The 16,606-nt window shown below is 41.9% G+C and overlaps 1 protein-coding gene across 19 annotated transcripts in view; it reads right to left on the bottom strand.

The window, feature by feature from the left end:
- NEB (nebulin) overlaps positions 1–16,606 on the bottom strand; it is a 208,696-nt gene that overhangs the window by 173,604 nt on the left and 18,486 nt on the right. For all 19 annotated transcript variants that reach the window (XM_078376624.1, XM_078376634.1, XM_078376635.1 and 16 more), the window contains 9 exons: positions 16,440–16,544; positions 15,235–15,336; positions 14,959–15,066; positions 12,055–12,171; positions 7,954–8,055; positions 7,746–7,853; positions 7,554–7,658; positions 6,336–6,434; positions 4,338–4,442 (listed from right to left, as the gene is read on the bottom strand). In XM_078376624.1, the coding sequence (XP_078232750.1) occupies positions 4,338–4,442; positions 6,336–6,434; positions 7,554–7,658; positions 7,746–7,853; positions 7,954–8,055; positions 12,055–12,171; positions 14,959–15,066; positions 15,235–15,336; positions 16,440–16,544 (951 nt within the window). The remainder of the gene's footprint in view (positions 1–4,337; positions 4,443–6,335; positions 6,435–7,553; positions 7,659–7,745; positions 7,854–7,953; positions 8,056–12,054; positions 12,172–14,958; positions 15,067–15,234; positions 15,337–16,439; positions 16,545–16,606) is intronic.

The raw sequence follows: 16,606 nt of genomic DNA, 5'->3' as shown, positions 1-16,606 counted from the left end.
TGAACGTTGGGAAGCTGGAGGTGGTCAAACAGGAGATGGCAAGAATAAACATCGACATCCTGGGCATCAGTGAACTAAAATGGACAGGAATGGGCGAATTCAGCTCAGATGATTATCATATCTACTATTGTGGGCAAGAATCCCGTAGAAGGAATGGAGTAGCCCTCATAGTCAACAAAAGAGTGGGAAAAGCTGTAATGGGATACAATCTCAAAAATGATAGAATGATGTCAATACGAATCCAAGGCAGACCATTCAACATCACAATAATCCAAGTTTATGCACCAACCAGCATTGCTGAGGAGACTGAAATTGAACAATTCTATGAAGATTTACAACACCTTCTAGAACTGACACCAAAGACAGATGTTCTTCTCATTCTAGGGGACTGGAATGCTAAAGTAGGGAGCCAAGAGATAAAAGGAACAACAGGGAAGTTTGGCCTTGGAGTTCAGAACGAAGCAGGACAAAGGCTAATAGAGTTTTGCCAAGAGAATAAGCTGGTCATCACAAACACTCTTTTCCAGCAACACAAGAGGCGACTCTACACATGGAAATCACCAGATGGGCAATATCGAAATCAGATTGATTATATTCTCTGCAGCCAAAGATGGAGAAGCTCTATACAGTCAGCAAAAACAAGACCTGGAGCTGACTGCGGCTCTGATCATCAGCTTCTCATAGCAAAATTCAAGCTTAGACTGAAGAGATTAGGAAAAACCACTGGGCCACTCAGGTATAATCTAAACCAAATCCCTTATGAATACACAGTGGAAGTAAAGAACAGATTTAAGGAACTAGATTTGGTGGACAGAGTGCCTGAAGAACTTTGGATAGAGGCTCGTAACATTGTCCAGGAGGCAGCAACGAAAACCATCCCAAAGAAAAGGAAATGCAAGAAAGCAAAGTGGCTGTCCAACGAGGCCTTAGAAATAGCAGAGAGGAGAAGGGAAGCAAAATGCAAGGGAGATAGGGAAAGTTACAGAAACTTGAACGCAGACTTCCAAAGAACAGCAAGGAGAGACAAGAGGGCCTTCTTAAATGAACAATGCAAAGAAATAGAGGAAGATAACAGAAAAGGAAAGACCAGAGATCTGTTCAGGAAAATTGGACATATTAGAGGAACATTTTGCGCAAAGATGAACATGATAAAAGACAAAAATGGGAAGGACCTAACAGAAGCAGAAGACGTCAAGACAAGGTGGCAAGAATACACAGAGGAATTATATCAGAAAGATTTGGATATCCCGGACAACCCAGACAATGTAGTTGCTGACCTTGAGCCAGACATCCTGGAGAGCGAAATCAAGTGGGCCTTAGAAAGCCTGGCTAACAACAAGGCCAGTGGAGTTGATGGCATTCCAGTTGAACTATTTAAAATCTTGAAAGATGATGCTGTTAAGGTGCTACATTCAATATGCCAGCAAGTTTGGAAAACTCAACAGTGGCCAGAGGATTGGAAAAGATCAGTCTACATCCCAATCCCAAAGAAAGGCAGTGCCAAAGAATGCTCCAACTACCGTACAATTGCACTCATTTCGCACGCTAGCAAGGTTATGCTCAAAATCCTCCAAGGTAGGCTTCAGCAGTATGTGGACCGAGAACTCCCAGAAGTACAAGCTGGATTCCGAAGAGGCAGAGGAACTCGAGACCAAATTGCTAACTTGCGCTGGATTATGGAGAAAGCCAGAGAGTTCCAGAAAAATATCTACTTCTGCTTCATTGACTATGCGAAAGCCTTTGACTGTGTGGACCACAGCAAACTATGGCAAGTTCTTAAAGAAATGGGAGTGCCTGACCACTTTATCTGTCTCCTGAGAAACCTATATGTGGGACAGGAAGCAACAGTCAGAACTGGTCATGGAACAACTGAGTGGTTCAAAATTGGGAAAGGAGTACGACAAGGCTGTATATTGTCCCCCAGCTTATTTAACTTATATGCAGAATACATCATGCGGAAGGCTGGACTGGAAGAAGCCCAAGCCGGAATTAAGATTGCCGGAAGAAATATCAACAACCTCCGATATGCAGATGATACCACTCTGATGGCAGAAACTGAGGAGGAATTAAAGAACCTTGTAATGAGAGTGAAAGAGGAGAGTGCAAAAAACGGTCTGAAACTCAACATCAAAAAAACTAAGATCATGGCCACTGGCCCCATCACCTCCTGGGAAATAGAAGGGGAAGATATGGAGGCAGTGTCAAATTTTATCTTCCTGGGCTCCATGATCACTGCAGATGGAGACAGCAGCCCTGAAATTAAAAGGCGCCTTCTTCTTGGGAGGAAAGCGATGACAAATCTTGACAGCATCTTGAAAAGCAGAGACATCACCTTGCCAACAAAAGTCCGAATAGTCAAAGCTATGGTTTTTCCTGTTGTGATGTATGGAAGTGAGAGCTGGACCATAAAGAAAGCAGACCGCCGAAGAATTGATGCCTTTGAATTGTGGTGCTGGAGGAGGCTCTTGAGAATCCCCTGGACTGCAAGGAGAACAAACCAATCAGTTCTAAAGGAAATCAACCCTGAATGCTCACTGGAAGGACAGATCCTGAAGCTGAGGCTCCAGTACTTTGGCCATCTCATGAGAAGAGAAGACTCCTTGGAAAAGACCTTGATGTTAGGAAAGTGTGACGGCAAGAGGAGAAGGGGACGACCGAGGATGAGATGGCTGGACAGTGTCTGCGAAGCAACCAACATGAACCTGACACAACTCCGGGAGGCAGTAGAAGACAGGAGGGCCTGGCGTGCTCTGGTCCATGGGGTCACGAAGAGTCGGACACGACTAAACGACTAAACACACACAACACAAGGTTGGGAGGAGGAGTGATGTGCCATTTGGTGAGATACTGGTGTCCAAATGGCATACCAACCTTTAGTGACCCTATTTCTGGTATAATGAAGAGGCTTAATAAACCAGCTGCTTCAGGATATTGGCAAATTGAACATTTTCCTTGCTCCTCTGAGAAGGTGCAGGGGAAGTGAAATGATGATGATGATGATGTCTGCTAGATCATTGCTGATGTGCTTAATCACTTAGATTAAATTTTAAATATATATTTTCTTTCCTTTGTACACAATTGGCACTACACACAAAGGAATTTTTTTAATTTAATCTAAATGATTCAATGCATCAGTGATGATCTAGCAGAAACAAAAATAATAATAATTTGCTCATACCATGAAATGACTTGTTTATTAAGCTTCTTCATGACACTGGAAATTCAAGCCAGAAGGAGCCTTGGCAGCTTTGACAGCTGCAAGGATTGATTTTATTCCATTTCCAGAGATTACATGTGCTGGGAATGGACTAAATGAGAGCTCACCTACCCACACCAAAAAAAGGCAGAAGTCCCTGAGAAAGGCTCAAAAAGGTGTTGGTAGGGGCATTCTGGAGGCAAATTAATCCACTCTAAAAATTACACTGTGTGGTCACTAGAAAAAAAGAGTGGACAAAACCACCCCCACAGCACACCAAACAGCAGGACAAATTTCTGTCCAAACTTGCCATTAGACTTACTTTGAGAGCACTTCTCCACTCTATTTCTTTATTATCTCAACTTTCCCTCCAAGTCCTGACTAATTGCAGATGGACAACATTTAGTGCTACAAGCCAAAAGAGATTGGGCAACTGTTCTGTCTTTCCCTTTTTGGTGGGTTTTCTATGCTAAGACAAAAGACAGAAGCTGCTGAGGGAAAATATAGGTGGGTTACAAATGGAGGATTCTGAATAAGGCAGAGCAATGGCATCGTGGAAGTCTCATCTTGAAGCACATTCTTAAGTATGACTTCTCCACCAATCTTCTTTTGAATAGCATTTCCAAGCTCACCACCAGAATCTTCCTTCATCTGGGTTTTTGGTCTCTGACCCCTTAACTCATCTTCCTCCCTCATCTTCCTTTAGGCTTTCTGCCTAAATCCCATTGCAATCAATGAAAAAATGGCTGAGATACCAATTTTGTGATTTCAGAGTAATAACTGCCTCAACTACAATTTGTAGCCCAGTTTTGTTCTGTGTCTTTCTGCCTGTGAAAGTACTACAGTACTGTGTTTTCCTGAAAATAAGACAAGGTCTTATATTAATTTTTTCTCCAAAAAAAAGCATTAGGGCTTATTTTCAGGGGATTTTTTTTCAGGTACAACAATGTACATTTATTCAAATACAGTCATGTGATCTTCTTCTAGTTGCTGCACAATGGTGGAGGGCATTAACTAGGGCTTATTTTTGGAGTAGGACTTCTATTACGAGCATCCTGAAATATCATACTACGGCTTATTTTCAGGTTAGGTCTTGTTTTTTGAGGAGACATGGTATGTATCATGGAAGAGTCATACTTACATCACTGGCATTATAGGCATTGACTCTGGCCTGAAGGAAGAGAGGGGCATCAGGTGGAATGGAACATTTGAACTTCTCACTCTCATGTTTGGCTTTGTAGTTCAGCTGAAATGCAGAATAAAGAAACCAGGCAAGATGTCAGATCAAATTCAGGTACAGGTTGTTTATACCAGAAATAAATAACAATTCAAATATTGAACATAGAAGTCCCCCTGCTATGCCATGCATCGAACATTGGACAGATCCCATAAAGCTGGCAGCAAGAGAGAAAAGTAGAATTGAATAGGAGTGAGACTGACCCAAAATAATATCTGAATATGCCTTCTATTGTCCTGCAGCTGTTCAATTATTAACCTAGATCGGTGAGGGATTATTAAAGTTGCTGATAATCTGGGATCTCCTCCTCCCTTTCTATCCCCGTCCCACCTTCTGTGCCTTTGATGTACTTGTTTTGATTGTTTCTGCATGTTTATTCATGTGACTAGACTATATATTGTGAACTCATTATTGTGGGTGTGTACATGGTGTGCTCTGGTCCATGGGGTCACAAAGAGTCGGACACAACTCAACGACTAAACAGCAAACATAGGGAAACTGATGAGGATACCAAAGAGGGATGTTGGGGTCATGTAGGTGGATCTGAGGTCATGGATGTGCTTTGCTGAATTAAAACCAGCAAAACTTAAACTTGAAAAAACAAATATCTCAGTAGTAAGGAATCTGGCAATATTATCTTGAATTCATGTCAGAAGCATATCACCATTGACATCTACAGACAGTGTCATCTTACACTGTCAGAAGCTTCTTGTTTTCTGCAAATACAGCCACAAGAGGTGGGCTTTTCACTTTCACACCAAGCGGTGCTTCCAACCAAAAATAGGAAGAGATATCATAAACCTCTCTGTTTTCAAATAGGTGAAAATCAGGACTGGCTGAGCTACAAATGCATGTCCACTTTTTGTCAATGTAGCCTCCTATTGATATGAAACAATTCTGTTGGTCTCATTTCTCCAAGTCTATTCAGATACATATTATATCACATCATTATGGGGAATAAATACAGTTGACAACATGGCATTTTAGTCATAAAAAATAAAAATTACAATGCCTTGGCCAATATGTTGCACTGATACACAAGCTTCCCCCACAATACAAGTGGACTCCAACCATATGAAACTAAGGAACGTGAATATGTTGGTTGCTATCTTGCATCCATGGCTTAATATGTGCCAGAGGTTCACAGATCAGCACTAGCTAGGCCCAGCCCTATCAACAGAGACAGAGAGAGATGACTGCTTTAAGCAACACTTCACCCTCACTTGTTCTGCCTGAGCCCCACTGACGCTTTCTCTCCATGAGAAGACAAAGTAGTGTGTGCCGTCTTCCTTCCTGGGCCTTCTTAAACTAGCCTGATGTTTCAAATATGGCGGAGAACTCTATCCTACCACCAGTATTGAAGGAAGTTCCAACTTTCAACTCAGTTTGGCTTCGCCATGTAGAATGAGGAGAAAACTTCATCTTGTTGGCTATATCAGGCAGGAGAATATTTTAGACTGGCCCCAAAACTAAAGCTAAGCCTCCAAGTAATCAAAATTCTAACACAGAACAGATTATGACAGAGTACATGAAGAGTAGGATTCCCCCCCCCCGCTCCCGATTAAGTACACCCATCTTCACCATGAGCACAAAGTAAAAGAAGGGTATTCCTTGTCAAGGAAATAAACTTGCCAGAGAAATGTGTTTCCTGACTCTCAACACATTTCTTACTACAGATTTGTGCCTGTAGACAAAAATGTTGCAGTGCTTCCCCCCCTCCCCCGCGCACCCCTTTCAAATGGAACAAGGGCGAAGTCTCCTGTTTGCGTTCCCTCTGGATTACTTTCGGTGTTGTCACAAGGTGAAGCTACAGCGTCATGCCTGCAAATGTTTTGTGAGATGAGATCCATGAAATTTAAGAGCAGGCAGCTCTGTGTTGTCTTCAGTTGCCAGGATACTTACATCGCTCAGCTGCTTGGAGTTAATCTGTGCTTGTACCAAAACGGGTGAGTCTGTCACTTGTGTAAATTTGATCTGATCAGGATTCTTTTTGTAGACATACTGGATGGAAAAGAAAGGAACAAAAGCAAAGCAAAGCAAAATAAAAGAGACAGAAGATTTTGGGTAAGCATTAATATTCTGCAAATACATCGTAATATCAACATGAAGTGTTTTATAAACAATTTTAAAAGCATGTTCAGATATCTCTGTACAGTAGTTTAAATAATTGTTAACTGATAATTATTTAATCAAGCTAATGCTTATCTGGCTATGCCAAGTTGCAACACTGTCCTAAGCAGATCTTGAAAGCCCTCAGAGAGTTCAAGATAAAAAGCATTCAGGCAGTTGCAGAGAAATATCCTGATAAATTTGATCAAACAGCACAATGCAGTTTAACTAAGAACTATGGACAGTCATGGAACATTATGTCATAAAGCCCCTAGCCTAACAATGCTAAAAGCCTCAGATGTCCAAAGACAAGTTTTAACATTACTGTTCAACATCATAGTCAACCTATCAGAACACAAACGCCTCATACACAACACGTCATGCAATGCCCCAGGTCAGTGTTTCCACCTCTCTAGTTAAATAGGATGAACTACACTGATATTTATGGTTTTACTTGAGAAACAGTGCATGTCGGCTAAATATATCCTGTCCACTAGATGTCACATAGATCCTATAAAATGTCATCACAGAAAGTATGAAGTTGGCCAGCCACCGTTCGGAGTTATGAGACTAGAGGAGAAACTGCATGTCCCATGCCTATTACTGGAGGGAGCCCCAACATTTTTTATTTTATTAGTGGGGGAAACCTCTGGAGCCTGCAGTTCTGAGTGGCAGATGAGCAAACAGGCGAAACCACCAGAGACACTCTGCGCCACTGCCCCCATTCCTCATACCACTAATGCATTCGAAGTCCAAATCTCCCGCTTGTCAGTATAAGAAAGCCTTCACTATTCTCTTGCTGGCACAATCTGCATAAATCTCAGTGGTGCATTGCAACAAGTTAAGAACCTAGCATAGGCCTCTGCTGTGGCATGCCCTGTCACACAAGTCAGTGCACAACTGCAAATGCCTATGCTGACAGGATGCTGGCACTTGGACTCGGTAACACCTTGAAGTTCTTGATCATACAGTGTCACAGAAAACTACCATCTCGCAGGAACGAGTACCTACATCTTTGCACTGGTCTAGTTTCTTCAGGGCTTCATATTCTTGAGTTATGGTCTGTGGGAAGTAGCATTTCCCCTTGTCTTCTTCATAGTCTGCTTTGTAGTTTTTCTAGAAAAGCAACAACCACGAAACAATCGTCACCACGAGCTCGTCGGCACAAGGGAAGCCCAATACATTGGCAGACTCAATACTCACATCGCTCTTCATGGCTTCCACTTTAATGTAGTGGGAGTGATAGGGGTCCTCGTAGCTGCCTATGTAATGGCCCAAAATCTTTTCATTGTATGGCTCTTTGTACTTCACCTATGCAGAAAGAAAACACCATTATGTGTTTCCTCCAATGTACCAGTTTGGGGACTTTCAGTCTCCACCACAATGTAGGACCAATTGCCACCAAACTGACCTCACTGATGCTTTTCAGGACGTTGTCAATCTGATACTTTGGAGTCTCACAGTAGTTAATGCTTGTCCCTTTTGCCTTTTCGTACGCTTCCTTGTACAATCTCTGCCAAGGAGGGGGAAATGAAGATTATAAAACAGAAGTGCCATGGCAAATACTACGGTTCTCTTTCTAGAATTGCCCACAATTAGAACACTTTTAAATAAATGGATTGGAATTCTAAAGTTAATATTTTTGTAAGTCTCATTTATCAATCAATCAGTTAGATTTACCATCCAGTATTAGCTACAGGCTTAGCATTAGGACCAAACAGGAAGCTGCAATATCTTCCTAGATCTCCCTAGACCGGAGATGGCATACCATTATGCTAACCATTATTTTACGTTTTCTACAATGCTCCAAAACCATGCTACAAGCCCATGCGGGGCGTACAAAACTGCTACAACTGAGTGTGCAACTGATAAAGTCTGCAGTGATTTCTTATCTTGGAACAAACAACAATAATTTAATGTAGTCTAGTCAGTTCTAATTTATGGTGACTCTTTCCCGGGTTTTTTAGGTAGTGACTTTCAGAAGTGGTTTACCATTCCTTTCTTCTGTGCACACTCTGGAATAGTCTAGGCTGGCTCTTCTTCTGGGATACACAGTGGGGAATCAGATTTCCCATCAGATATCCTAACTCACTGAGATATTTAACCAAAATTCAAACAGTTTATTCTATGCCACCATTACTAGGTGAAGGCCTTTAGGCCACTGTCGTGTACTGTGCCCAGACCTTCTTTCCTGCGTAAAATTCAAGGCATTCTTCTTCTAAGATTCCACTTCTGTTCACAACTTTTCCAAGTACATCTATTAAAACTAATGTGAAGTTTAAACATCAAGCATCTCATTAACCAGGGCCTAGTTTTAGACCAGTGGTTCCCAAATTTGGCTCCCCAGATGTCCTTGGACTAAAACTCCCAGAAGCCTTCACCATTAATTGTACTGACCAGGATTTGGGAGTTGTAGTCCAAGAATATCTGGACTGTTTTGGACAATCAAAAGACTTCTAACAGAGTATTCTAACAAATCTAATGATTAAACATTGCAGCTCAACTTTTTATTACAAGGAATGGCTCCTCATGGCAGATCCACATATAGAATCATAGAATCATAGTCTTTGTTGGTCCTCCTCAATATCTTAGCCACCTTTGATACCGTCGACCACGGTATCCTCCTGGGGAGGCTCTCCGAGCTGGGAATTGGTGGCCTGGCGCTTGCCTGGCTCCATCCCTTCTTGGAGGAGCGTCCCCAGAGAGTACAGCTTGAGGAGAGTGTTTCAGCCCCGTGGAGCCTCAATTGTGGGGCTCTGAAGGGGTCAATCATCTCCACAATGCTGTTTAATATCTACAGTCAACCCTTGACTTACGAACGGTGCGTTATGAACATTTTGACTTACGGATCGCTCTCATAGGAAAATATTGACTTGATGTACGTACTTAGAGTTACGAACTGAAAAAAAAACCACGTGGAAGGCAGGGAAAGTGCAAAATTTGAACTTTCAGTTAACTGTTGGCCAGTGAAAAGGGTGCCTGTCTGCTTCCTCGCTCTTTCCAGCATTTAGAGAGTGGATTGGGAGACAGTCTTCAGACTGCCTGGTACTGCCTGGTATTGCCTGGACTGTTTTTTGTTTTGTTTTGTTTTTTTGGGCTATTTTGGGGTTTTTGGATTTTTGATTTTCGCTTTTTGACATTCTTTTTTTAAGCAGAGCAACTGCCTGTTCTGGGTGAGTACACTGTATGTTTTTACTTTACTGTATGTACTGCACAGGGTTTTTTGCAGCTTGGTGGAGGGGTAGGGCTAGGTGTGGGGGTCTTGCAGTGTTTTAAAATGTCTGTGCCTGTGCTTAAAATATTCTTTGAGTGCATGTGCTGTTTGTTCAGGAAGGCAGGGATTTTTGTGCTGGAGGAATGTTTGTTGGATTGCTATGCCTTGCTGTGGGGGGGGTTATGTTTCTGTGCTCTTATGAGTCTTGCATTGTTTTAAAATATTTGTGCCTGTGCTTAAAATGTGGATCCAGAGTCTTTTTGTGCTGGAGGAATGGTTGCTGGCTTCTGTGCCATGCTGGGGGGGGGGTTTTACCACCCCTCAACCTAAGAACCAAAAACAGCCGGAATGGATTAATTGGTTTTCAATGCATTCCTATGGGAAATGCTGATTTGACTTACAAACTTTTCGACTTACAAACTTCCTTCTGGAATGGATTAAGTTTGTAAGCCAAGGGTTGACTCTACATGAGGCCGCTGGGTGGGGTCATCAGGGGGTGTGGGGCTTCGTGCCATCAGTACGCTGATGACACCCAGCTCTACATCTCCTTTTCACCTACTTCAGTGGATGTCGTTCTGTTCCTTCAGCGCTGTTTGGAGGCCATACTGCAATGGATGCAGCTGAATGGGTTGAGGCTGAACCCGGACAAGACTGAGGTCTTGAGGGTGAGTGGCCCGTCCATTGACGGTTTGGGAAATTCCCTCTCTTTTGGGGGGTGACTCTCACCGCATGGAGTGGGGTCCACCGCTTGGGGATACATCTGGACCCGGCACTTATCATGGAAACCCAGGTGGCGTCGGTGGCCCACTCTGCCTATTTCCATCTGTGGCAGATCACCCAGCTGTGACCCTACCTTGATGGGGGGGTCCCTCACCATTCTTGTCCATGCGCTCGTAATCTCGAGATTAGACCACTGTAATGCACTCTACATGGGGCTACCTTTGAGATTGATGGGGAAGCTTCAAATGGTGCAGAATGCGGTGGCCAGACTCCTCAGTGGGGAGAGAAAACACCAGCATATCTCTCCCACTCTGGCTGCCTTACATTGGCTGCCCGTTCATTTCCGCATTGACTTCAAAGTGTTAAAGATGACGTATAAAGCCCTAAATGGTTTGGGACCTCTATATTTGGCAGATCACCTTCTCCCACCTAGATCTACCCGAATTACTCAGCACAGCCAGGAGGGACGGTTGAGGGGCCTAATGCCAAGAGGGCCCAGAAAGAAAGAACAAGAAACTGGGCCTTCTCGGCAGTGGCCCCTCGACTATGGAACAGCCTTCCAACAGAGATCCACCTGGCAGCCTCGCTGGGTGTTTTTAAGAGCCAGTTAAAGACTTGGCTCTTTAGGCAGGCCTTCCCTTCTGTCAATTCTTGAATTCTATCTCCTTTTTTTTAATCATTCCCCATCTTGAACACACCATATTATTGATTTAATTGTTTAATGTTTATGATGTTTTTATTATATTTTATTATATCTGTAAGCCGCCCCAATTAGACGCTGTCTGGGGGGGGGCGGGGTAGAAATCTAGCAAATAAATAAATAAATAAATAAATAAATAAATAAAGAAAGAAAGAAAGAAAGAAAGAAAGAAAGAAAGAAAGAAAGAAAGAAAGAAAGAAAGAACTTGGAAGGATCCTTGAAGGCCATCAAGTCCAACCCCCTGCTCAAGGCAGGAATACAAATCAAATGATATCTGCCAGGTGGTTGTCTAAATTTCTCTTGAATGCCTCCAGTGTTGGAGCACTCACCATCTCTTGAGGTCATTGGCTCCATTGTCATACTGTTCTAACAGTCAGGAAGTTTTTCCTGATATTCAACCGAAATCTGGCTTCCTATAATTTGAGCCCATTGCTGCATGTCCTGGGCTCTGGGATGAACAAGAAGAAGATCTTGCCCTTCCTCTGCATGAGAGCCTTTCGAGTATTTGAAAAGTGGTATCATATCTCCCCTCAGTCTTCTTTTCTCAAGGCTAAAGATGCCCAATTCTTTCAGTTTTTCCTCATAAGGCTTGTTTTCCAGCACCCTGATCATCCTTATCACCCTCTTTGGAACTTGTTCCAATTTCTCAGCATCCTTCTTGAAGTGCGGTGTTGAGAACTGGACACAATACTCAAGGTGTGGCCCAATCAGTGCTAAAGAGAGGGGAACTAGTACCTTGTGAGATTTGGAGACTATACTTCTGTGAATGCAACCTATTAATGTATTAGAATTTTCTTTTGTTCTAAAAAAATGGATGTCTATGAACTATTGATACAACTTTAGTTAAAACCATCCCTGGGGAAATGTAGCATACTTACATCATTTACAATGTTCCCAACGTGTTTCAGATGCTTGAGCACTGGATTCTCTGTTGCTGGAAGCACATTATAATCTGTATTTGCTTTGGATTTTTCATAAGCTTCTTTGTATTTCACCTAAAGAAATGAAAGAAGGGTCAACTTCAATCACGTTTCCAAATATGTGCTCCTTGAGCATCTTGCACTAGTAAGGTGGTTCTATAGGCACTTACATTATATTAAGAAGAAGAAGAAGAAGAAGAAGAAGAAGAAGAAGAAGAAGAAGAAGAAGAAGAAGAAGACTGGCAGCAGCATGTACATACGATTTTAATTAAACCACATATGAGACATGGAGGAGATTTGATCTCTTTAATTATGAGAACAATTGAAACATTTTTCAGCTGAATCATTCTGATCCATTTTGGGCTGGCTCTTGGCCATTTTTGCATGCGAGAAACAGCTGCTTTCAAAAATCAATAGAATGTCTCAGACTTGCAAATGCTAAGAACAATGTGGTTCTCATTTAGGGAAATGAAGAATGCTTCAAGCTTTTTATCCCTTGTGCTGAATCGGAGAAAGATGATAATGTGCTGTGGCCCCAAAAGGTAAGTAAAGACCGAATGCTGAGTAAGGCTGAAGTCACACTACCAAAATGCCCGCCCTTTTTTCTCTCTCATGTCTTCTTCTTCCTGCATCGTGGTCATGTAGCATATATCTTGTAATAATGGTTCATATGTTTTTAACCATTCCAGCTTTTTAAGGGTAAATTAGAAGAGGTTCGTTTGTCTACAACCCTCAAGTGGGACATATCTCCTTCCTTTCTTTTTGCATTTCTCTGCTTCTCTTTCACCTCTTTTTTTTTTAAAGAAAAAAAACCTTGTATTACTGTGTTGGCAAAACACCCTTGGTTGCCCCTGGAGGAACACTGAAGCTTTTCTTTGTTTTTTTCGCTAAGCTGGTGGCAGCGTTGTTGCTGCTGCTGCTGCTCTCACAGCTTCTTTGCTTCCTATTCCACCTTGGCCCCTCCCCTGCTCTGCTGCTGCTCAGTGGAGTTGCAAGTGGAAAAAGTTTGGGAACCATTGCAGTAGGGGACTGATGCTCCATATGCTTCCTTTCAGCCATTCCTGGATGACTTGGGTGTGTGTGTGTGTCCTATTATTATACCTGTTCCCTCTATTTCTTGGATAGCCCTCAACTTCCTCCTTTAGCTTTCCCCTTTGACCCCCTTCAACTTTTCCCTTTATAATCCTCAAGTACGTCAAGCCATATTTGACAGAAGCATACCAATGCACGGACATTCTGGTTTGGAAATTGTTTTCTTAAAAAAAGAAGAAGTTGGATTGTAGCTGTTGGGAGACATGGACCTGCACACCAGATGGTATAGGAAATAAATCAATTTAGGAGTACACACTCCATGGAATGCAGGTGGTAATGTGTAATGTGACATGGAACAAAAATAGCAGTAGCCTTCCAGCAGGCTGGATTTGAAGGGGAGATCGTATAGAGGGAGAACAAAAGAATTGGCAATGGCCATGCATCATCTGAACCCAAAAAAAGAGTTGGAATTCATGAGGAGTAACTCAGAAACATTTTGCAAGTTTGACCACAGCCTAAGGTAGATCCAGACATCTTGTAAGCAGAGCTGTGCTCACAGAATGCTTGTCACAGCAGAAGTAGGGGACAATTTTTGCCTCTTTCTTTTTTTGCCTATGGCTCTTGAGAAGCTGCTCTGCAAGTCTGAGGAGTCCTCCAAAGCATTGACGGAGGTGGTCAGGGGCTGCAGGGTAGGGCCAAGGGCATGTTGCCTTGAAAATGCTGGACATTGTAATTCAAAAAAGGGTCCTGTCCAGACTCCTAAAGTTAGGCAGTCACCTGGGTCAGCATGATACAGAGATCACCGATCGCACTAGGAACAGAATGATAACCTGGCTTTGCAGGCCTCTCTCCATGGAAATAAACAACATAGTCCCATAGTTTTCTCTGACTAGGCTGGCCACTTATACAATATGAGAAGGGAAGAAATGTATAATAAAACAAGGACAAAGTTGGGGGGGGCAATTGGCATGCATTTGCTTGTGCTAAGTTACACAGATGCAGAATTAAAAAGTAATGTATTTTATTAGTAATAAACATGAAATACAGCAAGGCCATGTAAAATACATCAAAATGAAATAAGATGTTTTAGGAGCATTTCTGCTTAAAAATGTATAATAGATATCCAAATAATATGTTACCAGATAGGGAGATGCATAGGAGTTAAATACATACATACATACATACATACATACATACATACATACATACATACATACATACATACATACATACAGACAGACAGACAGACAGACAGACAGACAGACAGACAGACAGACAGACAGACAGACAGACACACTCACTCACTCACTCACTCACTCACTCACTCACTCACTCACTCACTCACTCACTCACTCACTCACTCACTCACTTACTTACTTACTTACTTACTTACTTACTTACTTACTTACTTACTTACTTACTTACTTACCTACTTTCTGGACAGGACCTTAAAACCAGGAAAATATTACCTGTTTTTGCTTAAACAACTATTATACAAAAAAGGGAGGGGGAGGGTAAAAGTCCAGTGGAAAGGTGGGAAATGGACAGATTGTCCAATAATCTTTTCCATCTCTTTAAAGAATACTAGCCATAACTGAGAAATCAGTGAGAGTGAGAAATGCTACTTCATTCCCTCTGTAATTCCTTCATCCTATTTCAGCCTGTCCCCTCAAAAGTGTCAAAAATGCTGGACCAATCTTGTTGGCAATGGATGAAATGCTCCCTAGAAGTATCTAACAGGAGACACATAACACAACATGATTCAAGCAGCAGATGTAACCGTAGCTTTCCTGCCTGGGGCTAAGCTAATAGACAGAAATGTTAACATACCTTACTAGCAACAGCTCCAGCACGTTTCTTAACCTCATATTCTGGCGTCTCCGTCTCCATGAAGTAGATTTGGTCTTTCGTGTTCTCCCAGTCTTCCTGGTACCTTCTCTGTGAGTGACAGAATACACAACAATTGTTCAGTAAAGTGTGGATCTAAGTTGGAATTTTGCTGGAAATGAAAATGGCACAGGGAAAATGACAGGTGGGAGGGCACAAGAGTCAAAGCACGAGGTTGGGCGCCACTGGCTGAGCTTGAAATCTTTTTCTTATCTTTACCATGCTCAAGTTGTCAGTGTTCATTTTGGCAACTGCAACATCATAGCATGGGGTTTGGCTCCATTTGCCTTTCTTCTTGTTATAATCTTCATGATATTTCAGCTGTGAAAGAAAGAAAGAAAGAAAGAAAGAAAGAAAGAAAGAAAGAAAGAAAGAAAGAAAGAAAGAAAGAAAGAAAGAAAGAAATTTAATTAAAGGGAAAGGACCAAATCTACCCCTGTGATACATTGTTTTGTCAGAGCATCTATCAAAGAATTGTATTGTTCTTTACAATTTTCCCCTTTGATTTCTTTGAATGTTGGAATAAAGGTTTTTTATTGTTTCCAGCTTCAGCAATCCTCTGACTTGGAATTAGAGAGGGGAAATAAAGCTTGGAAATAGAAAACATTCCATCAGATTCTCATGGTGGATCAAATCTGCTTAGTCAGTTATCTGCTATTTGAATCTAATGTTAAAATTGGCTGTTAAAAATAAGAGTGTGGTAGTTCCATTTTAATGTCTCTGTAGGGCTAAAGCTGCATCTCTCTCAAGAAGCAAAATAGGAAGTGTGTGTTCTGCGGTGAAAAAGATCATAGGATGAATTGCACCTTGGTTAAAAGAAGAACTGCCACTCCCAGGGGTTTCTAGAAGCTGCAGTTCTTCTTTTTTTAACAAAAGGTTTTGGCATGAATGGGGCTCCCAAAGGCTTCCCCGGGCAAAAAAGTGTCTTAAGGATGCCTCAGAAGCTGAAACAGGGGGATAGGAAGCCTCAATTTAATTTAATTTGATTATTTAATTATTTCTGGCACACCAATCTGGTTTATACCAGCAAAATTGCACCAACAGGATTTGCCCAAATGAATTAAGATATCCCTCATTGCTACAATTGTAGTGTAATGTACTTACACTTGAAGGCCCAAAAAGTTGATGCATCACTACAAGAACAAATTCATTGAGGGTAGATTATATGTGATTTTTTTCCTAACCTTTCATAATAGCCCTGATTACTGGACAAAGGGTTAATGAAAAGTAACAAGTTGCTTTCATTAATGCTTTCCTCCTATGCCCAAGGCTATTTGGAATGAAAGACTTTTGGCAAACATAAATTCTCCTTTGAGCCCTCCTCATATTTTCCCCACCCTTTTTTTCTGCATGATTGAGAATTGTGGCTTGCTCTGCTGTTCCTAGTTCTTAAAGGATGTGTTTATCTAAGCATTATTACTCACGTCACTGAGCTGCCTGGTTACTTTCTTGGCGAGTTCCACATCAGGTGGGTCTGCTAAAGGAGTGTATTTGGCCTTGCGTTCATTATGCCCTTTTTTGTAGACAATCTGAAATACAGAGGAGAGGGAAGCATGGCTCGTTTAAATACGAAGAACATGTAATCTTGCCT

The sequence above is a fragment of the Pogona vitticeps genome, chromosome 1 (genome assembly GCF_051106095.1).
Source record: "Pogona vitticeps strain Pit_001003342236 chromosome 1, PviZW2.1, whole genome shotgun sequence".
NCBI lineage: Eukaryota > Metazoa > Chordata > Lepidosauria > Squamata > Agamidae > Pogona > Pogona vitticeps.
This window is presented reverse-complemented; position numbering and strand designations above follow the sequence as displayed.